Source organism: Tachypleus tridentatus, chromosome 13 (genome assembly GCF_004210375.1).
Source record: "Tachypleus tridentatus isolate NWPU-2018 chromosome 13, ASM421037v1, whole genome shotgun sequence".
NCBI lineage: Eukaryota > Metazoa > Arthropoda > Merostomata > Xiphosura > Limulidae > Tachypleus > Tachypleus tridentatus.
In genome coordinates, this window is record NC_134837.1 from 2,229,376 (window position 1) to 2,254,655 (window position 25,280).

The 25,280-nt window shown below is 34.2% G+C and overlaps 1 protein-coding gene across 1 annotated transcript; it reads left to right on the forward strand.

Annotated features, from left to right (window-relative positions):
- Window positions 1–2,484: 2,484 nt before the first annotated feature.
- On the forward strand, window positions 2,485–17,511 carry LOC143238640 (uncharacterized). The gene is made up of 4 exons (XM_076479045.1): window positions 2,485–2,852; window positions 4,935–5,246; window positions 13,788–13,808; window positions 17,045–17,511. The coding sequence occupies exons 1-4, from the start codon at window positions 2,681–2,683 to the stop codon at window positions 17,110–17,112; spliced, it is 573 nt and encodes a 190-aa protein (XP_076335160.1). The 5' UTR covers window positions 2,485–2,680; the 3' UTR covers window positions 17,113–17,511.
- The last annotated feature ends 7,769 nt before the right edge of the window (window positions 17,512–25,280 follow it).

A 25,280-nucleotide genomic window follows, 5' to 3' on the forward strand; every position in this document is an offset into this window, starting at 1 on the left:
AACTATGTGTAAGTTTTGAACTTAGTATAACTTTTTATTACTTTGAAATGATAATTAGAAACTCTACAGAGACAAAAGTTCAAGAGATGGTATCACATAAGTTCATTGAACTTATTTCAGTGTTAAAAGTTGCTTAAAGTCTTAAGTTAAGTTACACGGATCTTTTTGAAAAGTTTTGTTCTTTAGAGAAATGTATCCTTATTTTTCTCTAACTTCTCATATTGTTGTTGTTAAGCACAAAGCTACATAATGTGCTGTGCACTCCACGAGTATCGAAACTCAACATTAGCATAACTAGTCTGCAGATTTACTGCTGAGCCACTTGGGGACAAAAGATGATAAATTAAAATCAGTAAAAGATAACTACATATTTATTATCATAATGTAATCCTGCTAGTATTGCTATTCGACATCATTTTTAGATTTTTCCTTCCACTGTTACCATGGAGATTTCAGCAGGTGTGTTCTTTGTCATGTTCAGTATTTACCTGATTCTGACAGGAAACGTGAATCACTACATGTTTTCTTACTTCTACCAATAGCTTCATTCTTGTCTGTTTATAAATTGATTAAAACTGGAATTTTTCACATACGATCTTATAATCAACACTGTAGACCTGATGGAATCAGTTCCATTATTTCTAACTAAGAGTTATCACAATTTTTATAGCACAACTGATACAATAGGTATGATCAAATTAACTAAATTACATGTCCCTCGACACGTTTAGCATAAGAGTGAATATACGCTACACGTGTTCTCTTGCACATGTTATCTGGACATGTGACCAGAAACAAGTGAACAGATTAAACCTGCTAACACTGATTGTCAGCCATAAATCACTAACACTGATTGTCATAAATCACTAAGCCTACAAACAAGATTTCCGAGCAATATGATACGTCGGTCTTCATGAGTTTTTCTTTTAGTTGAGTCGCAATGATTTAAATTTCGGTTATAACTGAATTAAGCACAAAGCTGCACAATGAACTATCCGTGCTCTGCCCACTACTGGTATCGAAACCCGGTTTATAGCGTTGTAAGTCCGCAGACACTGTGGGGGGAGAATAACCCAGATTGTCTCTTCTCGAATGTTCTTGGGTAGGAGGAAACGCCTTTCTTATAAATTCACTTAATATGTAGTTCTGTTTAAGTACACTGTTCTGAATGGAAATCAAAGGACAATTCCAATGATTTATGGAAGCTATTTGTTATTGCTGGAGCACTTGTATTGCCTCACTTCTACTACTTGTTTAGTCTATGGTAATCACCAGCACAGTGTAGGGAGTTTCTCGTTAAAAAACAACTTGGGTAAAAATTAAACGATTAGGTTTTAACTTCGCGAAAGCTACACGAGAGTTATTTGAGTGAGCCAATCATAATTTAGCAGTGTAAGGCTACAGAGAAGGCAGCTAGTTTTCACCACCCACTACCAACTCTGGGGCTACTCTGTTACCAACAAATAGTGTGATTGACCGTGACGTGTTTAACGCCCCCACGGCTAGAAGGGCGAGCATGTTTGGTGTGACGGGGATTCGAACCCGCGACCCTCAGATTAAGAGTCAAGCGCCCTAACCATCCTGGTTCCAGAACGTAGACAGTGAGAAAATTCGTTTGTTCGTTGAATTTCGCGCAAACCTCGAGAGTTATTTGTACTGGACTTTCAAAATTTAGAAATGATGGAATAGACGAAAAGCCGCGAACCAACATCACCCACCGGCAATCTGTGGACTACTCTGTCGCCAATGAAAGATGGGATTAGCCCTCAAATAGTAACACCCCAATGGCTGAAAGGATGAGTGATTACCAGGCCAAACAAAGAATAATGAATTTTAACATCTTTAAACTGCGTTTTCAAGTTCCCCGCTGGTACAGTGAGAGGTCTATGGATTTACATTGCTAAAATCAGAGGTTCAATTCTCCTCTGTGGACTCAGCAGATAGCCCGGTATGGTTTTACTATAAGTAAACACACACTCGCATTCTTCAAACGCACTAAAAACGGATACATTGTTCTAAACATTAAAATCTTCGATGTTTAAAAACTTATATTCAGATTTTTCTTCACTGGTGGTTTATCATAGAGAAGCAAAACAGTTTAGGTTTATTAAAGTTAACAAACTTAACAACATATATATTATACGTAAAACGTATTATGTAAAATGGAAATTCACATTTTCATCAGAAGGTTTTACAGACGCTAATATCTTCACCTGTTTTGTCGCCAAGAACGAACTGAACGGAAGAAAAGCAGATACACATAAGATAAGATTTTAATCTTCTCACTAAATCTGTTTAGAGTTAAACAACACAATGGGCTGGCTGTAATGTGCCCACCAAGAGCATCGAATCACGGTTTTCAGTGTTATAAGTCCTCAAGCATACCACTGAGCCTTTGAGAGGCATCCTTAAATTTAAATGGTTTATTTACGTAACGAATAATTAATTAAAATAGATACATGTATTTATTTTTTTTTGTTTAACAGCTACACAAGCTGTGAAGATTATTCGACTCTCGGTACCACGTGCAGTGGAGAACGGGACAGATCACGTGATCTTAGATTGTGAGTATAACTACACGTCAAATGACCTCCGATTAGTGGTGAAATGGTTCTTCAATGACAATCTCGAACCCATATACCAGTGGATTCCAAAACTGGACTCTCGACACATATCTTCAATGTTGGACGGTAAACTGGATCTTTCGTACAAAGTCAATTCCCCAGATCCGTACTTCTACTATCGGGCCCTCTATATTCTACGACCTACGTTAGAAATAAGTGGAAAATACACCTGTCAGGTGATGTCTTTGGCTGCTCACGATCAACGTAACCAGAGAATGATTGTGTATTGTAAGTGTTATGATCAGAGAATGTTTGTCTATTGTATTACGATCAGAGAATGTTTGTCTATTGTAAGTATTATGATTTAGGTGTAGACAGACCTACATGTGTTTTGTTACGTAGTGTGTGTTGTTTTATACTTACGTTAGATTCCATCCATAAACACATTGTGTATTGTAAGTATTATGATTTAGGTGTAGACAGACCTACATGTGTTTTGTTACGTAATGTGTGTTGATTTATACTTACGTTAGATTCCATCCATAAACACATTGTGTATTGTAAGTATTATGATTTATGTGTAGACAGACCTACATGTGTTTTGTTACGTAGTGTGTGTTGTTTTATACTTACGTTAGATTCCATCCATAAACACATTGTGTATTGTAAGTATTATGATTTAGGTGTAGACAGACCTACATGTGTTTTGTTACGTAGTGTGTGTTGTTTTATACTTACGTTAGATTCCATCCATAAACACGTTGTGTATTGTAAGTATTATGATTTAGGTGTAGACAGACCTACATGTGTTTTGTTACGTAGTGTGTGTTGTTTTATACTTACGTTAGATTCCATCCATAAACACATTGTGTATTGTAAGTATTATGATTTAGGTGTAGACAGACCTACATGTGTTTTGTTACGTAGTGTGTGTTGTTTTATACTTACGTTAGATTCCATCCATAAACACATTGTGTATTGTAAGTATTATGATTTAGGTGTAGACAGACCTACATGTGTTTTGTTACGTAATGTGTGTTGATTTATACTTACGTTAGATTCCATCCATAAACACATTGTGTATTGTAAGTATTATGATTTATGTGTAGACAGACCTACATGTGTTTTGTTACGTAGTGTGTGTTGTTTTATACTTACGTTAGATTCCATCCATAAACACTTTGTGTATTGTAAGTATTATGATTTAGGTGTAGACAGACCTACATGTGTTTTGTTACGTAGTGTGTGTTGTTTTATACTTACGTTAGATTCCATCCATAAACACGTTGTGTATTGTAAGTATTATGATTTAGGTGTAGACAGACCTACATGTGTTTTGTTACGTAGTGTGTGTTGTTTTATACTTACGTTAGATTCCATCCATAAACACATTGTGTATTGTAAGTATTATGATTTAGGTGTAGACAGACCTACATGTGTTTTGTTACGTAGTGTGTGTTGTTTTATACTTACGTTAGATTCCATCCATAAACACATTGTGTATTGTAAGTATTATGATTTAGGTGTAGACAGACCTACATGTGTTTTGTTACGTAGTGTGTGTTGTTTTATACTTACGTTAGATTCCATCCATAAACACATTGTGTATTGTAAGTATTATGATTGAGGTGTAAACAGACCTACATGTGTTTTGTTACGTAGTGTGTGTTGTTTTATACTTACGTTAGATTCCATCCATAAACACATTGTGTATTGTAAGTATTATGATTTAGGTGTAGACAGACCTACATGTGTTTTGTTACGTAGTGTGTGTTGTTTTATACTTACGTTAGATTCCATCCATAAACACATTGTGTATTGTAAGTATTATGATTTAGGTGTAGACAGACCTACATGTGTTTTGTTACGTAGTGTGTGTTGTTTTATACTTACGTTAGATTCCATCCATAAACACATTGTGTATTGTAAGTATTATGATTTAGGTGTAGACAGACCTACATGTGTTTTGTTACGTAGTGTGTGTTGTTTTATACTTACGTTAGATTCCATCCATAAACACATTGTGTATTGTAAGTATTATGATTTAGGTGTAGACAGACCTACATGTGTTTTGTTACGTAGTGTGTGTTGTTTTATACTTACGTTAGATTCCATCCATAAACACGTTGTGTATTGTAAGTATTATGATTTAGGTGTAGACAGACCTACATGTGTTTTGTTACGTAGTGTGTGTTGTTTTATACCTACGTCAGATTCCATCCATAAACACGTTGTGTATTGTAAGTATTATGATTTAGGTGTAGACAGACCTACATGTGTTTTGTTACGTAGTGTGTGTTGTTTTATACTTACGTTAGATTCTATCCATAAACTCATTGTGTATTTCTCCTTCTTTTATTTCATCTCTAGCCCCAGCAAAGAAATTTTCCATCTCTCAAAACGAAGTTTCGAATGTAGAAAACTATGTATCTTGTGAAGCGAGTGGTTTATACCCTCGACCCGAGATCTCTTTCAGACTAATCATCCCGAGGTTTACGAAACAAACATGGCTCCAGGCTTCTAAAAAATACATTAACATAACAACAGATCTTTACTCCATCTGGCTTAGTGGAATACTGCATCAAGGTAATTTACCAAAAAGAGATGAAACAGTTCTGGAATGTGAAGTGTGTATCCCAGAAACAGATTACAAAGTGTCCAAAGAAATATCCTTTTACACAGGTATTTATTTTTCAATGCATACATTCCTTAATTCACCGATGATGGTAAAACTTTACTAGGTATTAGAATATATAGACCATATTTTCTATCATATTTGTTCCAACATAAAAGTGTACAGATGCCAATATGACACAATTAAAACAAACAAATGGATTTTTTTCAGAGAAAAATACAACTTATTCATTCACGGGTTCATTTCAACTCGAGGTATAAAATCATCCTGATTATAAAACTCGAGGTATAAATCATCCTTATTATCAAACTGAAGGTATCAATCATCATGATTATCAAACTCGAGGTATAAATCATCCTTATTATGAAACTGAAGGTATCAATCATCATGATTATCAAACTCGAGATATAAATCATCCTGAGTATCAAACTCGAGGCATAAATCATCCTTATTTTCATACTCGAGGTATAAATCATCCTTATTTTCATACTCGAGGTATAAATCATCCTTATTATCAAACTGAAGGTATCAATCATCATGATTATCAAACTCGAGGTATAAATCATCCTTATTATCAAACTGAAGGTATCAATCATCATGATTATCAAACTCGAGGTATAAATCATCCTTATTATCAAACTCGAGATATAAATCATCCTTATTATCAAACTCGAGGTATAAATCATCCTTATTATCAAACTCGGGGTATAAATCATCCTGATTATCAAATTCGAGGTACAAATCATCCTGATTATCAAAGTCGGGGTATAAATCATCATGATTATCAAACTCGAGGTACAAATCATCCTTATTATCAAACTGAAGGTATAAATCATCCTGAATATCAAACTCGGGGTATAAATCATTCTTATTATCAAATTGAAGGTATAAATCATCCTGAGTATCAAACTCGAGGTATAAATCATCCTTATTATCAAACTGAAGGTATAAATCATCATGTTTATCAAACTCGAGGTATAAATCATCCTGATTATCAAACTCGAAATATAAATCATGCTGATTATGAAATTCAAGGTACAAATTATCCTTAATATCAAACTGAAGGTATAAATTATCCTGATTATAAAACTCGGGGTATAAATCTTCCTTAATATCAAACTGAAGGTATAAATCATCCTGATTATCAAACTCGGGGTATCAATCATCCTGACTATCAAACTCGAGGTATAAATCACCCTGATTATCAAACTAGGGGTATAAATCATCCTGATTATCAAACTCGAGGGAAAATCATTCTAATAATCAAATTGAAGGTATAAATCATCATGATTATCAAACTCGGGGTATAAATCATCCTGATTATCCAACTGCCCCAATAAATAAAATCGCGCTCAAGATGTGGATGTGTTATAAGATTGATTGCCACTGTTAGTAACTAAAGTGTGGTAGTGAGCCATCTCCCCACTTCAAGATGTGGATGTGTTATACGACTGATAGCCACTGTTAGTAACTAAAGTGTGGTAATGAGCCCTCTCCCCACATCAAGATGTGGATGTGTTATAAGAGTGATAGCCACTGTTAGTACCTAAAGTGTGGTAGTGAGCCCTCTCCCCATTTCAAGATGTGGATGTGTTATAAGATTGATAGCCACTCTTAGTAACTAAAGTGTGGTAGTGAGCCCTCTCCCCACTTCAAGATGTGGATGTGTTATAAGATTGATAGCCACTCTTAGTAACTAAAGTGTGGTAGTGAGCCCTCTCCCCAGCCATCTCCCCACTTCAAGATGTGGATGTGTTATATAGATTGATTGCCACTGTTAGTAACTAAAGTGTGGCAGTGAGCCCTCTTCCCACTTCAAAATGTGGATGTGTTATAAGATTGATAGCCACTGTTAGTAACTAAAGTGTGGTAGTGAGCCATCTCCCCACTTCAAGATGTGGATGTGTTATAAGATTGATAGCCACTGTTAGTACCTAAAGTGTGGTAGTGAGCCCTCTCACCACTTCAAGATGTGGATGTGTTATAAGATTGATAGCCACTCTTAGTAACTAAAGTGTGGTAGTGAGCCCTCTCCCCACTTCAAGATGTGGATGTGTTATAAGATTGATAGCCACTGTTTGTAACTAAAGTGTGGTAGTGAGCCATCTCCCCACTTCAAGATGTGGATGTGTTATACGATTGATAGCCACTGTTTGTAACTAAAGTGTGGTAGTAAGCCCTCTCCCCAGCCATCTCCCCACTTCAAGATGTGGATGTGTTATATAGATTGATTGCCACTGTTAGTAACTAAAGTGTGGCAGTGAGCCCTCTTCCCACTTCAAGATGTGGATGTGTTATAAGATTGATAGCCACTGTTAGTAACTAAAGTGTGGTAGTGAGCCATCTCCCCACTTCAAGATGTGGATGTGTTATAAGATTGATAGCCACTCTTAGTAACTAAAGTGTGGTAGTGAGCCATCTCCCACTTCAAGATGTGGATGTGTTATAAGATTGATAGCCACTGTTTGTAACTAAAGTGTGGTAGTGAGCCATCTCCCACTTCAAGATGTGGATGTGTTATACGATTGATAGCCACTGTTTGTAACTAAAGTGTGGTAGTAAGCCCTCTCCCCAGCCATCTCCCCACTTCAAGATGTGGATGTGTTATAAGATTGATAGCCACTGTTAGTAACTAAAGTGTGGTAGTGAGCCATCTCCCCACTTCAAGATGTGGATGTGTTATAAGATTGATAGCCACTCTTAGTAACTAAAGTGTGGTAGTGAGCCCTCTCCCCACTTCAAGATGTGGATGTGTTATACGATTGATAGCCACTGTTTGTAACTAAAGTGTGGTAGTGAGCCATCTCCCAACTTCAAGATGTGGATGTGTTATATAGATTGATAGCCAATTTTAGTAATTAAAGTGTGGTAGTGAGCCATCTCCCCACTTCAAGATGTGGATGTGTTATAAGATTGATAGCCACTTTTAGTAATTAAAGTGTGGTAGTGAGCCATCTCCCCACTTCAAGATGTGGATGTGTTATTAGATTGATAGCCACTGTTAGTAACTAAAGTGAGGTAGTGAGCCCTCTTGCCACTTCAAGATGTGGATGTGTTATATAGATTGATAGCCACTTTTAGTAATTAAAGTGTGGTAGTGAGCCATCTCCCCACTTCAAGATGTGGATGTTTTATAAGATTCATAGCCACTCTTAGTAACTAAAGTGAGGTAGTGAGCTCTGTACTTTATCAGATTGCGCAGATTGGTCCTTTATGCAACTTTGTGCACGAACATATAAATTATACAAAAAACATTGGATCGTTTGTTTGCGTTTGAAATTAAGCACAAATTTCGCAATGGGCTATCTGTGCTCTGCCAACCGAGGATGTCGAAACCTGATTTCTAACGATTCGAGTCGCAGACATACCGCTGTGCCACTGTGTTGCACATAGTAGCCTAATGAACAGCACTACAAAGTCGTGCTAAAAACATTTCGGATTTTAAAGTTTAACGGACGAGTGTATGTCTTCTTATAGCAAAGCCACATCGGGCTATCTGCTGTGTCCACAGAGTGAATCGAACCGCTGATTCTATCGTTGTAAATCCGTAGATTTACCACTGTCCGAGCAGGTGGTTCACAGAGGAATCTTTGATCTATTATCTGCTAAAATATAGAGATATAAGTTACGATTATGAATCTAATAACAATATTTGTTATTAAGAGACCTTCATAATTGATGTTAAAGAAACAACAAAATTTCCTTGCCTTTTGAGAACAAAGAAACTTTTAGTTATATTTTGTGTCTCTCGCGGGACACAAACCTTGATAAGGCGTTATAAGTCCGTAAACTTACAACTAACCCGCCAGTAAATAAAGCAGACATGAAAATATAAACGGTCGTGATAAGAAAATGCATTTACCTTTAAATTAGTAAGGTAACACAAAGAATTGTTTAAGATAGGATTGTACTAAAACAGACAAAGAACGAAGAACAAATTATCTCAAAGTTTTATCTCCGTTATTACAGATGTAAAAAACGTTTTTTAAACGTCCCCGTTAGTACAGCGGTATGTCTCCGGATTTACAACACTAAAATAAGGGGTTCGATTCCCCTCGGTGGGCTGAGCAGATAGCCTTTTGTGGCTTTGCTATAAGAAAAACACACACGTTATTTAAACTGAAATAAGACCAATCATGATGATTAGACTTTCACTTTATTATATTGGTTTAAGTTTACAATCGTGCTTATTTCATAATTAGTTTTAGTTGGATAATACGACACATTAATGATAATACGATATATTAATTTTGTCTGTTGTGATTATAACAGTAACTTAGCTTTGCTATTTGAACTTTTCGCCACCTAAAACTCATTAAAACCTCTTTGTTAACATTGGGCAAACAACACACTTCAAATAAACTTAAAACTAATTTCAGGCTTGTAATAAACCTTAAGTTATTGTGTCTGTACATATGTTGGACTTCATAAAATATTTCACATGTAGATCTTTGAACCATGAAACACATTTGTACGTCTATAAACTGCGAAAATTACATCTGTTATAAGGAATCGTTAGAGCTATACAACTGTTACAAGGAATCGTTAGAGCTATACAACTGTTATAAGGAATCGTTAGAGCTATACAGCTGTTACAAAGAATCGCCAGAGCTATACAGCTGTTACAAGGAATCGTTAGAGCTATACAACTGTTATAAGGAATCGTAAGAGCTATACAACTGTTATAAGGAATCGTTAGAGCTGTACAGCTGTTATAAGAAATCGTTAGAACTATACAGCTGTTATAAGGAATCGTTAGAGCTATACAACTGTTATAAGGAATCGTTAGAGCTATACAGCTGTTATAAGGAATCGTTAGAGCTATAAAACTGTTATAAAGAATCGTTAGAGCTATAAAACTGTTATAAGGAATCGTTAGAGCTATACAGCTGTTACAAGGAATCGTTAGAGCTATACAGCTGTTACAAGGAATCGTTACAGCTATACAACTGGGGATTTTCAGTACTTTGAAAGCAACATCGAATAGTTAGTTATAAAGTCAGCAGAGCGAACTATAAAACACAAAGTTCTAATGTTTTGATATTCATAAATAAATTATCGAGAAAAGTGCATTACGCTGGATACTATAAAATGAAGAAAAATTTAGATCATCAGAAAACATCATTACCAACAGTCAGTATAAAGGTGAAAAAGATTTACATCACCAGGAAACATCATTACTAACAGTTAGTAGAAAGGTGAAGAAAAACTTACATCATCAGAAAACATCATAACCAACAGTTAGGAGAAAGGTGAAAAAGATTTACATCATCAGGAAACATCATTACTAACAGTTAGTAGAAAGGTGAAGAAAGATTTACATCATCAGGAAATATCATTACCAACAGTTAGTGGAAAGGTGAAGAAAGACTTACATCATCAGAAAACATCATAACCAACAGTTAGTAGAAAGGTGAAGAAAGACTTACATCATCAGGAAATATCATTACCAACAGTCAGTATAAAGGTGAAGAAAGATTTACATCATCAGGAAACATCATTACCTACAGTCAGTATAAAGGTAAAGAAAGACTTACATCATCAGAAAACATCATTACCAACAGTTAGTATAAAGGTAAAGAAAGACTTACATCATCAGGAAACATCATTACCTACAGTCAATATAAAGGTGAAGAAAGATTTACATCATCAGGAAACATCATTAGCTACAGTCAGTATAAAGGTGAAGAAAGGTTTACATCATCAGGAAACATCATTATCTACAGTCAGTATAAAGGTGAAGAAAGATTTACATAATCAGGAAACATCATTACCTACAGTCAGTATAAAGGTGAAGAAAGATTTACATCATCAGGAAACATCATTACTAAAAGTTAGTATAAAGATGAAGAAAGACTTACATCATCAGAAAATATCATTACCTACAGTCAGTATAAAGGTGAAGAAGGATTTACATCATCAGGAAACATCATTACCAACAGTTAGTATAAAGGTGAAGAAAGACTTACATCATCAGGAAATATCATTACCTACAGTCAATATAAAGGTGAAGAAAGATTTACATCATCAGGAAACATCATTACCTACAGTCAGTATAAAGGTGAAAAAAGACTTACATCATCAGGAAACATCATTACCAACAGTCAGTATAAAGGTGAAGAAAGATTTACACCATCAGGAAACATCATTACCAACAGTTAGTAGAAAGGTGAAGAAAGACTTACATCATCAGGAAACATCATTACCAATAGTCAGTATAAAGGTGAAGAAAGATTTACATCATCAGGAAACATCATTACCAACAGTTAGTATAAAGGTGAAGAAAGACTTACATCATCAGGAAATATCATTACCAACAGTCAGTATAAAGGTGAAGAAAGATTTACACCATCAGGAAACATCATTACCAACAGTTAGTAGAAAGGTGAAGAAAGACTTACATCATCAGAAAACATCATAACCAACAGTTAGTAGAAAGGTGAAGAAAGACTTACATCATCAGGAAACATCATTACCAACAGTCAGTATAAAGGTGAAGAAAGATTTACATCATCAGGAAACATCATTACCAACAGTCAGTATAAAGGTGAAGAAAGATTTACATCATCAGGAAACATCATTACCTACAGTCAGTATAAAGGTGAAGAAAGATTTACATCATCAGGAAACATCATTACCAACAGTTAGTATAAAGGTGAAGAAAGACTTACATCATCAGGAAATATCATTACCTACAGTCAGTATAAAGGTGAAGAAAGATTTACATCATCAGGAAACATCATTACCTACAGTCAGCATAAAGGTGAAGAAAGATTTACATCATCAGGAAACATCATTACCAACAGTTAGTATAAAGGTGAAGAAAGACTTACATCATCAGAAAACATCATTACCAATAGTCAGTATAAAGGTGAAGAAAGATTTACATCATCAGGAAACATCATTACCAATAGTCAATGTAAAGGTGACGAAAGACTCACATCATCAGGAAACATCATTATCAACAGTCAGTGGAGAGGTGATTCTACGAAAGTTAGTGGTACACTATGGATTACAAAATAGATGGCGCTTCTGTATCTCAGAACGGCTGGTATGGATATTAACATTTTATTAATAAGGACAGAACAACGTTTCGACCTTCCAAGGTCATCTTCAGATTAAGAAAGAGAGAGTTTGAATGTGACCGTTGACGGACAAATGTCTTAGGGACGAGAATATGAACGGGTACGGGATTGTAGGGGGCGTTGCAGGTGGATGTTAGGTTATTAATTAGTATAGGTATAAATGTGTTCCTTTACATTGGTTTAATTTTGGTTTTAGTTACTGTATAAGTAGGGTTTCTTTGATATTGTGTTTGTTTATATTTGTTTCCCTACTTAATATCTGGGTGTTTTCTATAGTTATGTTGTGTTTATTTGGTTTAAAGTGTTCAAAAACGCGTGAAGGTGTTTTTTCTTTGTGTACCTTGAATGTAGTTTCCAGAAAGGTACTATTGGTGTTGTATATAACTTTTAACAGTTTTATAGACTTTCGGCAAACATATAAAACATTATACCTATGTATATATTGGAAAAATAATGATAATACATTCAACAACCAATACCTACAATTAAGCTGACATTTCATAGTAATACTTGGATATTTATAACTTCAACTGTTGTTTTTGTAGTTATTTTGGTAATCTTTATTTAAATCACTAAATGTAGCTCAAAGTGATGTTGTTAGTATACATCAGTAACAAACGTTTAGAAAGGTATGGTCTTCAAGAACTTCAGTAATATTGTGATAGAATAGACTTATAACACATCAATCTGTATCACTTACAGTTATTTTATTCACAACACCTCAATCTATATCACTTACAGTTATTTGATTCACAACACCTCAATATACATCACTTGCAGGTATTTGATTCACAACACCTCAATATACATCACTTACAGGTATTTGATTCACAACACCTCAATCTATATCACTTACAGTTATTTGATTCACAACACCTCAATATACATCACTTACAGGTATTTGATTCACAACACCTTATTATACATCACTTACAGTTATTTGATTCACAACACCTCAATATACATCACTTATAGTTATTTGATTCACAACACCTCAATATACATCACCTACAGGTATTTGATTCACAACACCTCAATATACATCACTTACAGTTATTTGATTCACAACACCTCAATATACATCACCTACAGGTATTTGATTCACAACACCTCAATATACATCACTTACAGTTATTTGATTCACAACACCTCAATATACATCACTTACAGGTATTTGATTCACAACACCTCAATATACATCACTTACACTTATTTGATTGAGGACTGCGAGGATTATACATTTTGACTGGATTCTCCATCGTCTTTAATTAAAATATTTCACACCTGACAACAGGAAACTTACAAGATGATGCGACAAACATTCCATAAATTAATTTAACAAGTTTTTTAAATAAACTTCTCCTAAGTCTCTTATAATTAAGGTTCGCATGAAAGGTGGATTTGAGCTGTAGTAGATGTAATTATATCGTTCTTAAATGCTTAGAAGTAAACGTTTGTTTCTTTGGACTTCGTAAGCTAACTGTATTTTCTTTTATATTTCAGGACTTACAACTTCTAACAAAGGTAAAGATATATTTTCAGTACGTCTCTAATTTTATTGTAAATAAAGTTGAACGTTTAATTAAACACACATTAAAAATGAAAACGCAGTATAAATTATAAATACGTTGTTTGTTAGTGTGTGTGTGTGTGTGTGAAGTCCGTTCTTTGACAAGTTTAATTAGTAAATGTGCCACTAGGGAAATCTCAAAAAGACACTTTTGGCCACCAAGTCTTGTCTTTTTCTTATCTACTTTAATTCACTTTAATCGTCTTCCACTGATTATGTAGATATCAGTTTTGTACACAGTCTATGAAACACTCACATTATTGAGTAACAGCAAACTTTCATATCCACCCTTAGCACTCGCTGATTAGATGCTTCTGTTGAGCGACCTTATTAAGCAGCGCCATCCTTCGACAACAAAAATACTTTTCAATTCCTTGAAAACCTACCGGAAATATCGTCGTTCTTACGGAAATCAGTTGCCATCTTTGACAAGTGTGTATTAACAAAGAGCACACGAACATGGTTAGGATAAACCGCAGCCATGTATCTATCTTCCTTTAAGTTTCTAGCATGTAAGCCCCAAACAAAATGAAACAATCGATAAGCCACGCTTTCTTCACCAGGATATTAAATTACATTTCAAAACTAATTTACCATCCTTTCTTCTTGGTGTGGAAAAGTTTATATTGAAATATAATCATAACTTTACAAATAACATTCCTGAAGCCTTATTACCAATTCAGAGAAGTGGGATTGAAAACCTACGTGATTTTTGTTTGAAGTTTTTAACTTATTTTGACATTATCCAATTCACATGATTAGAACGTAAAGCCCAAGTCCTGAGAGACTGTCAAATTAAGAAAAAAACAGATAAACTTTTAAATACTGAACACAATTCTAGAAAACAGAAATAGTGACACATTAGTTTCGGAAGAAAATAATTTAAACGACTTCGAGACGTTATATATTTATATATTTATCTATATTTATATATTTATCTATATTCGTTTACCTCCATGATGTTCTTTAATGTTATAACGTCTTTTGTGCAACTATAAAATTCCCAATATTCACTCTAATAAGTAGCAATAAATTCACATGAGATCGACTAACAACACTGTATTACAAAAAGTTAGAAATAGAAACTTAAAGTGTCTGTAATACTTCAGAAAATGTCTGATTCTAAAGAAACAGCACCGATTTTTCTTTTAATACCTTAACTTTCTGTACTTCCTCTTATTACTTATCTGTACTTCCTCTTATTACTTATCTGTTCTTCCTCTTATTACTTATCTGTACTTCCTCTAATTTCCATGAACGGTATAATAAAATTTTACCTACTTGAGAGAGAGAATTTATAGTGGTGCACAGACGAAAGTTCGTTTGTCAATATTTTTGGTTAACAGAGGTTTTACTTTCCATCTGTCTCGAGAACTAACGTCGATTGTTTTATTGTAGTTTACTATGATTAGTCTGTATAGAGCTCTTGTATAACTGAGATTACGAACTATTATATGTACCTCATTTTCACATTTGTTGAATCAATTTAGATTAATCTTAAAAATTTAAACACAAGTGTTTCTAATTTCCAGTTTCATACTAGAAGGTACACCTTCTTTGATTTGATTTTCTATTTAAACAAAAGAGTAGCTTTTTTATGGTTGCATCAAAACATATGATTTGGCATAAGAATCTGTCGAAAGAAATCACGTGAAATCGACAAGGTGTTTTTTTATCACTAACTGATTTCATTGTAAGTACCTTTCAACAAAATAGTGCTGTCGTGTTCTCTCTTATCGTTTTTCTCAAGATGTACCTAAGGGACCGTCCATAACAAAAGGATAGTGTTGGTTCTCATGACAAGACCGACACGGAATGTTAACAGGTTCTTGGAACACTTGTTTCTCGGTGATTGCAGTTAATAAAAATTTCACAATGTGTTTGACATATAACAAAAGACGATAGTTTCCCATTAATACGTAAAATAATTAATATTTTATCGAAATTTCTGAGGTAATCCAAATACTTTTATATATCATATAACTTCAACTAACGGTTATGGATAGATTCATTGTAACGTGTTGCTCAAAAAAACATCTTATTTACCAAACATGCACAATGAGTGTTCTGTTATGTAATGTTTATTGTAATGTTATTGGGCTGTTTCTAAAGGCTTAGTATAAGGGTTTTTGTGGAGTTTTATAATGCATTTATATAATCATTTTGTACTATGGTATTTATTGTTCGAACTTTGCCTTTCTTTAATCACCGTTTACATTATAAGGAAATAAAAACAGCTGTAAGGTTACAAAGAGCTCCCCCTGACAGTTATATTAATATCTATACGTGTTTCACTTTAACATATAATTAGAAATGTGTGTAACTTATATTGTTAAACGTGTATTGCGAAATTCCCGTCTGTCTCCAAATTTATTGAAGGTTCTCGAGTGTATGAACCAACACTACATGTTGTACAAAATGTGTCTTCGACTATTATTACCAACTAAACTTTCGAGAACCTCACTCTAATAGTTATAAACTGCAACTCGCAGAGAGACAGGATAATATTGTTCGGTCTGATATAGTCAGTATACTGTAAACCTCGGAAACTTATTAACTGGGGAATATAGATCCTTAACCTGGAACGTTTGTAGATTTGGAACATAACACCGTTTAACTTCAGTGAATTAACTTGGGACGTTAGTATTTCTACGAGGATGTTAAATATCTTTGTAAAAAATCAGCTTGTAAGCGACGTGAAGACATCAAAAATAAATAGCTAGTTAACTTAAGCGAACCGTAATAATGTCCACTCAGAATTAGTTTGCTCATCGTGAGCCATCGATTTAGCTGCATACCAGATAAATTACTCAGTATTGCTTGTAAGTTTTAAAACTTTCGCAGATAAATAATTATTTGTAATAACTATTTATAATGTGGAAATCAAGTTCATATTATGTCGAATATAAATGTGCCATGTTACTTCAACGTGTGTAAGGAATGAATGGAACTGAAACGTTTATCAATGTGCAGTAAGAACGTACTTAGGACCATGAAAAGTGTTAAATCATTACAAAGGTTCTCAATTTACAATGCTCACTTTAGACATACACATAATTTTTTTCGTCTAAGAGCTTGAAATATGACCAAAAACGATATTATTTTCAGAGTGAATCAAATCAAAATTTTTGTTTTTCTTCCTTCAACAAATACATCATTTTAAACATGGTGTTTTTCTTTTCTTTTCCAGCTGCGGTAAGAGGTTTTTTCTGGCTACTTTGCACCTTCTGTGTTGCTGTCTTTATCCACAGGTCCTAACGTATCCACAAAAATTGTTGTCGTGTTTTCAAACTGAATTATGCATTGTATGCTGTATAAATTTTTTATTCCACCTATCCTGACTGTGTTTCACGATAAATTTTAAATTTCTGTGTAAATATAAAGCGTGATGAACAACGTTTCAGAGTTCCATTGTAGTATTTTGGGTGTGAGTATATTTCACTGTAAACCGTCAAGTTTCAATATCTCCAGTTTCTTTACTTTAGCCAGGTAGAAGCACAGATATTCTTACTAAAGTGTTGTGTTTAGTGGAAAGGTTCGTATTACACAAGGAACTAACTCACGTGTTTTGATTCATCAATCTCTTTTTACGTAACTAAGATTAAAATTCAAATATAGTATAAAATATCTTGCTATTTGATGTGACCTTTCATTTTACCAAAGAAAATGTGTAGATTCATATTATATATACGTGTCATTTAGGTTCGGCAAAGCATGGCCAGGTGGTTAAGGCGCTTGACTCGTAAGCTGAGGATCGCGGGTTTGAGTCTCCGTCGCACCAAACATGCTCGCCCTTTCAGCCGTGGGGGCGTTATAAAGTAACGGTCAATCCCACTAATCGTTGGTAAAAAGGTAGCCCAAGAGTTGGTGGTGGGTGGTAATACTAACTGCCTTCCCTCTAGTCTTACACTGCTAAATTAGGGACGGCTAGCGCAGATAGCCCTCGTGTGGCTTTACGTGAAATTCAATACAAACTTAAGTTCTTTAGAGACGCACAACGTCACTATTTCACCAACAACTTATGTTGAAATCACGTCACACCTGTCACTCTTATATACAAGTGCGCTTGCGCACGTGGACAGAGATTACTGATTTGCAAAGATAATTTGCTGAGTATATTATATTAAAATGATTTTGAATGTATAATTTACCAACACGCCAAAGTCACAGAGGAACGGAATGTACAAGAACTACATTTTGACATTCTTTTGTAGGTAGTGTGATGCCACCAAAACCTAATCACTCTTGTAAAGGGTATGTAAAAGTCTTTCATAAAGTCAGATTTTAAATATGTGTTTAGATTGGCATATCCCTTGTACTTAGTGGAATTAGAAAGCAAAAGAATATGGATCAACTAAAGAAACCAGAATCACCTACCAAGAAACCAACAATCGTACTTTAACTATGGTAAACAAAACACGCCATTTCTTGCAATAGGTGAGAATCAACGAACACAGAGTTCAGAGGCAAAATGTGTCTCGACAACAATACACAATATATTGCAAAGAATTTCCATCTGAAAACGAAACAAAAAAGGTAAGAGTCCTCCTAGATAAGCATCTATCTGGTCAGACCTCTCGTTCAACCGCCGTATACCTCAATCAGCAAGAGAATGAATTGGGTATTCATGTTGCTCCATACGAAGTCATACCGATCAATGAATTTCTATACGGTAAACATGTTGAAAAGTCCACTGGGAAATCATCATCATCGTACACTGAATTAATTTTGAAAAGCTTGCAGGAACTAGTGCTGTGCTTTGAACTTGACAGGAACTAGTGCTGTGCTTTGGACTTGACAGGAACTAATGCTGTGTTTTGGACTTTACAGGAACTAATGCTGTGCTTTGGACTTGACAGGAACTAGTGCTGTGCTTTGGACTTGACAGGAACTAGTGTTGTGCTTTGGACTTGACAGGAACTAGTGCTGTGCTTTGGTCTTGACAGGAACTAGTGCTGTGCTTTGGACTTGACAGGAACTAGTGCTGTGCTTTGGACTTGACAGGAACTAGTGCTGTGCTTTGGACTTGACAGGAACTAGTGTTGTGCTTTGGACTTTACAGGAACTAGTGCTGTGCTGTGGACTTGACAGGAACTAGTGCTGTGCTTTGGACTTTACAGTCTTACGCTGGAAGTTCTTGTAACTTAAACCTTTGTTTCAGGGTTATTATCTATGATCATCAGATAGAATAATGCTGGACGTAGCTGTACGGATTTTAAATTTGTGAAGTTGTACAGTCAGTCCTATTAATATAACGTACTCAGCTAACTTTATCTTCGTTTATCAATATGCAGGTGTTTCAAATATTTGTGGACATAGTTCCGTTAATACTAAAACCAAAAGTTTTTTTTTTAAAAGAGGAAGATGCAACAGACTAATATCAAACGTCTTTTGCAGTTTTAGTTTTCGTCAAAGTTTCAACGGATGTCCTTATACACCTATTTGTACAAGATATCATTTTGAACTATTGCTATATTCCTTTGATATAGAAGAAATATTTAGTTGGTGTGTGCAATAAATAAAATGTTGTTTGACAATGGGAAACCGAAGCAACAAGGTGCTTTGGGAGCCATTTATCAGGTACACCTCAGTCTACATAATATAGCTGAACAAATCAGTTAAAGATTGCGGTATTAATTCAATAATAATTTATTTCAAGACCCTGAATGAAACTACATGGGTTACCTTTGAAAATACTAATATACATCCTTGTTTTTGTGGTTATTGTGTAACATTCTGTTCCTTACTCTTACTTGATGGCCCGGCATGCTCAGGTAGGTTAATACATTTGACTTGTAATCTAATGGTCGCGGGTTCAAATCCCCATCGCACCAAACATACTCGCCTTTCAGCCGTGAGGGCGTTATAATGTGACGATCAATCCCACTATTCATTGGTAAAAGAGTAGCCCAAGAGTTAGCGGTAGGTGATGATGACTAGCTGCCTTCCCTCTAGTCTTACACTCTTAAATTAGGGACGTCTAGCGCAGATAGCCCTCGTATAGCTTTGCGCGAAATTTAAAACAGACAAAATACTCTTTTCAAATTCTACCATGAAAAAATAATATTTGTTAATTGGTCTCAAAAATATTTGGCATTCAATTCATTACTTTGATTCCAGAAAAAAAAAATCTTTGTTTTTAAAATTCTGAACACAAGTTAAATAACTTGTAATAATTGAAGGAGTAATTTCGTAGAGTGAAGAAAAAAACAGTAATAACTCTGTGGTATCAAATAATAAAATTTTTGTTATATATTTTCGATTTGAGAATTAACATCAAAATATCAAACGAAACTTAATGGTACTAAGAGGATTTAGAATCAAACAACATGAATTACGTATGAGTTATTAATTTAGTTTACATCATGGATTAATTTTACTTTTTACCAAATATTTTTATGTACTTAACATGAGAATACGTATGTACATAAATTTGTTTTAACTCAATCCGCCGTGAAAGTGTGGAGTAGCAGTAAATCTAACTAGTAGTGCAAAAATTACAATTGTTGTTGTTGTTTGTTAAGCCTGACATATTATTATAATGAATAATAAGACTCAATAGGCATCACGAAAAACGAGCAGATGCTTTGATTAGGCCTAACGATTATAGTTGTTATACACGGCTGTAACTTGTAATAAAATAACACATATAGTCAGTAAATAAACTCAAAGCGAGAAATAAAAGTTAAACTTACTGTAGTCCGTTAAGCCTTGTTTATCCCCGTAATGAATCGATTAATGATTTCTGATAAGAATCACAGAAATCGAGTAAATGCTTTGAATTTAAAACGTATACTTCGAAAGTTTTAATCAATTGACCTTTTAGTTTCTCTACTTCAATTATTATTTTCTGGTGGAAACAACCCTAGAGCTAAAACAAGTGATATAACGTATATAACCAAACTGGTTATGTGTCATGTATGCGTTTTACAAAAATATTGACACTTATTTATTACAAAACAGTTTTACAAAATATTGTTTCTATTGTTTCACATAATTCATAATGAAAAAAACTTACAGTATATGTTATATCAGATTGACAAAGAACGAATAAACGCCAAAAAGACATTTGAAAATTCGAACACCGGTGTCATTCTGAAATCTTCGTTTTGTGTTGTAGGTTGTTTAATGATTCATATAAAAAATTTAGCTAGTCACAATTTTCTGCAATTAAACTCCTTGTTGCAAATATTTGTACAAGAATTGATCCAATAAAATCAAATGCTGTATCAAAATGGGTGGTATCTATTATTTTATACATCTTATATTTATGTTTAACTTTAAATATACATAAAACATAAATCACACAAACTTTATTATGTACAAGAAATACATGTTAATTTAAGCGTAGTGCGCCTAAACGAAGCTAGATTTGTTTGAGGTAAAAATTGACATTACAAAAGGTTTCACAATAAAATTAGTAATGAATTTAATTAAAGTATTCATATATACTTAATATAGTAATGAAATGTATTAATAAAAAGATCCCATGTTTATACGACTAATGTTTCTTTTACCAGAAGAATAACTTCCTATTAACATGCATAGTTTCCTTAAATAATTAGGGTTACTCTTAAAACTTTTCTACTGTTAATTAATGAACACTAAAGCCATTATAAGTTTAATATTCGTTAAATACAGTTGTAATGCTGGCGAATTTAAACGAAACAAAAACGAGGTTGAATCTTCACCTGCAAGTCGTTAATTTCTACGAAGTTTGTTGATGGATAGGCTGTTGGTTAATTAAAACCATCGGTTCGTTAAGAGGAAAGTGGATTTGATTTCACTTGGGAAAAAAAAGTGCAAATTATGCCCGCAACTTAATTCATGTAATGTTATTACGCAAGTAATATAAAGTAAGAAATTGTGGTGTAAGTTATGGAAACAGGAAAGTTGTGTATCCTAGCAATTTTCCTGCTAACAAATTATCCGTTTAATATTCCTTGCAGTTGTAATTTTCACGTATCGTATCATGGTTTTTCAACGTAATTCAGCCAATTATACAATTGATATAATCAAGTAACGTCGAATATCTACACATTTGTAATATGTACACTTTTAGGAAAACATATACACAGATGCAAAACCTTACTGTATTGCAATAGAACTATTTTTTATGCTAACTTTACAACCACTTTCATGATTTATTTCGGGCTTTGAGTCCATTGTACTGTCATATAGAATAAGGCGTATTTTAACTCTGCTGTATTGACAGATAAGAGTATGCATGTTGGTTGTATTCTCACATAAAATACAGTGTACTTTTAAGTATGCTGTATTTACAGGTAAAGTGTGTGGTTAATCTGCTCTATTGGCAAGTAAATTGTGTGATATTTTAACATCAGTTGCACTGCCAGACAGGGGCGTAGATCCTGGGAGAGATGGAGGGTATAATCCCCCCTTCATTTTAGGTGGGGGGTATGGTGCATACAATCATCCTTCTGCAGTTTGGTCTGCTGAATTGTTTTATTGCATCACAGGCCTACAAACTGTGTGTTTGTTCTTGTGGTTCTTGTGATCTTACCAATCGAATTACATAATTAGGCCTAGATGTAGGCTTTTTCAGTAGCCGAAATATACATCTTTAATACAGGCATGCTTCTAAGCTTTACAATCTAAGGCTCTAAGCGATTGTTCTTAGTATCAGTCAGTAGGCCTAAGTATACATGCAATGTTTGCAAGGACTATCACAGAATCTACCTACGTCTTGTACGTAGTGTAAGATTAAGTAAAATTTTCATCACAACAGATTGAACAGAGCTTGAAATTCGAAAATATTACTCCCAAGCGTAAACTCCTGTGATATAGATCTGGCAGGCCATTTGTAGCTTGTAGCTGCATCAATCTTATGTGTATATTGTGCGGTTTTCCTACACCATTTGTTCTTATGCATGTCTAACCGGTTTTATTGTCGAACGCCTTACTCTCTTTAGCTGCCAAAGTCGCTGACCATTGTGTACGTTTAGTGTACAGTTAACGACAGGTTCGGCCGCTCGGTTCCAGACGCGCCCTACATTACCCCCCTCCGCTCCTTTTAGTCTGAACCTGGATTTTACAACAGGGCTCATTAGACCTGTGTTTGTGGCCCTCATTAATCCATGAAATTTCAGATTATCACCGCTCTCTAATAAAGTGCTGGTGCTTTATGGTAAAAGAACAATATATTTTCTTATCATAGATTGCAAAAATATTGTATTTTCTTGTATAATTAGAAGACAAAAGGAGCGAGTTTAACGGCCTGAAGCCTCTACCCGAATTGTATTGCTAGTTTTTGTTTAGGTGTTTTTATTTAATAGACGTGCTTATAGACATTACATCACAACGTGTTTGATGAGCTTTAACAGGAATATAATATATTTGTGATTGGTTAAGTATTTTTCGAGAAACTTGCAATTACTTGTGTTGTAACTAGCACACATGATTGTCCCAACGATGCCCAGGCGGTCAGTCAGCTTGGTAGTCACTGTGAGGCTTGCGCGTTCGACTTAAATACATTGTACACTTCAGTCCTACATCCATTCTGTTCTATCTTTGTTCGTTGTACGTTAGAGTTTTTCAATAAAGACTGTATTTTATCCTGTTGAGTCATCTGGGAAACAGATTCCAATTATGACAAGCAAGCGTTTGAAACTTTCCGATATTAGACAGTTCTGCAAGCCAATTACTAGTACTACAAGTGACAATGTAGATGCAGATAATCCAACAACCTCAAGCAAAAGAATAGAAACTTACCATACAGAGGAAATACCATGTTCATCAGAGGACAAGTCTGAAAATGCTTGTGACACGTAGATTGGGTGGTGTTTTTAAATCTGTTATTTTAAAAATATAGTGTGCAATATTTTTTTAATTTCCTGTACTGCCAAACAAAGTGTGTGGTATTTCTAATCTGCTGTATTGACAGATAAAGTGTGTGGTATTTCTAATCTGCTGTATTGACAGATAAAGTGTGTGGTATTTTTAATCTACATTGACAGATAAAGTGTGTGGTATTTTTAATCTACATTGACAGATGAAGTGTGTGGTATTTCTAATCTGTTGTATTGACAGATAAAGTGTGTGGTATTTTTAATCTACATTGACAGATAAAGTGTGTGGTATTTCTAATCTACATTGACAGATAAAGTGTGTGGTATTTCTAATCTGCTGTATTGACAGGTAAAGTGTATGGTATTTTTTAATCTACATTGACAGATGAAGTGTGTGGTATTTCTAATCTGCTGTATTGACAGATAAAGTGTATGGTATTTTTAATCTACATTGACAGATGAAGTGTGTGGTATTTCTAATCTGTTGTATTGACAGATAAAGTGTGTGGTATTTTTAATCTACATTGACAGATAAAGTGTGTGGTATTTTTAATCTACATTGACAGATGAAATGTGTGGTATTTCTAATCTGTTGTATTGACAGATAAAGTGTGTGGTATTTTTAATCTACATTGACAGATAAAGTGTGTGGTATTTCTAATCTACATTGACAGATAAAGTGTGTGGTATTTCTAATCTGCTGTATTGACAGGTAAAGTGTATGGTATTTTTAATCTACATTGACAGATGAAGTGTGTGGTATTTCTAATCTGCTGTATTGACAGATAAAGTGTATGGTATTTTTAATCTACATTGACAGATGAAGTGTGTGGTATTTCTAATCTGTTGTATTGACAGATAAAGTGTGTGGTATTTTTAATCTACATTGACAGATAAAGTGTGTGGTATTTCTAATCTACATTGACAGATGAAGTGTGTGGTATTTCTAATCTGCTGTATTGACAGGTAAAGTGTATGGTATTTCTAATCTGCTGTATTGACAGATAAAGTGTGTGGTATTTTTAATCTACATTAACAGATAAAGTGTGTGGTATTTCTAATTTACATTGACAGATAAAGTGTGTGGTATTTCTAATTTACATTGACAGATAAAGTGTGTGGTATTTCTAATCTACATTGACAGATAAATTGTGTGGTATTTCTAATCTATATTGACAGATAAATTATGTGGTATTTCTAATCTACATTGACAGATAAAGTTGTGGTATTTCTAATCATTGTCATTATTAACATCTTTACCACAATTAAGTTTGTTACTTTTCGACATTTGTAAATGACACATGAACTTAAAGTCAACGCGATTTGATAAAAAGAATTTTCAACTAAAATCTCGACTAATAATTGGTATAAGCGATGTTTCTTAAAATATCCCATAATTATTAAAGAAACTAGGCTATTTTATTGACAATTTACAGTAAGGATTTCTAAATAAGTTGGCAATCACAAAATATTATGAGCTAAGCCTTGAGTAACGTGTTAATGAAGACGAAATCTTAAGACATTTCACCCGCAAGTTATAACAGAACTCTACTTGCTTTAGATAGATCGGTAGCAAGAATTGAATAATAATGTATCATACGTATCTACCCTATAACG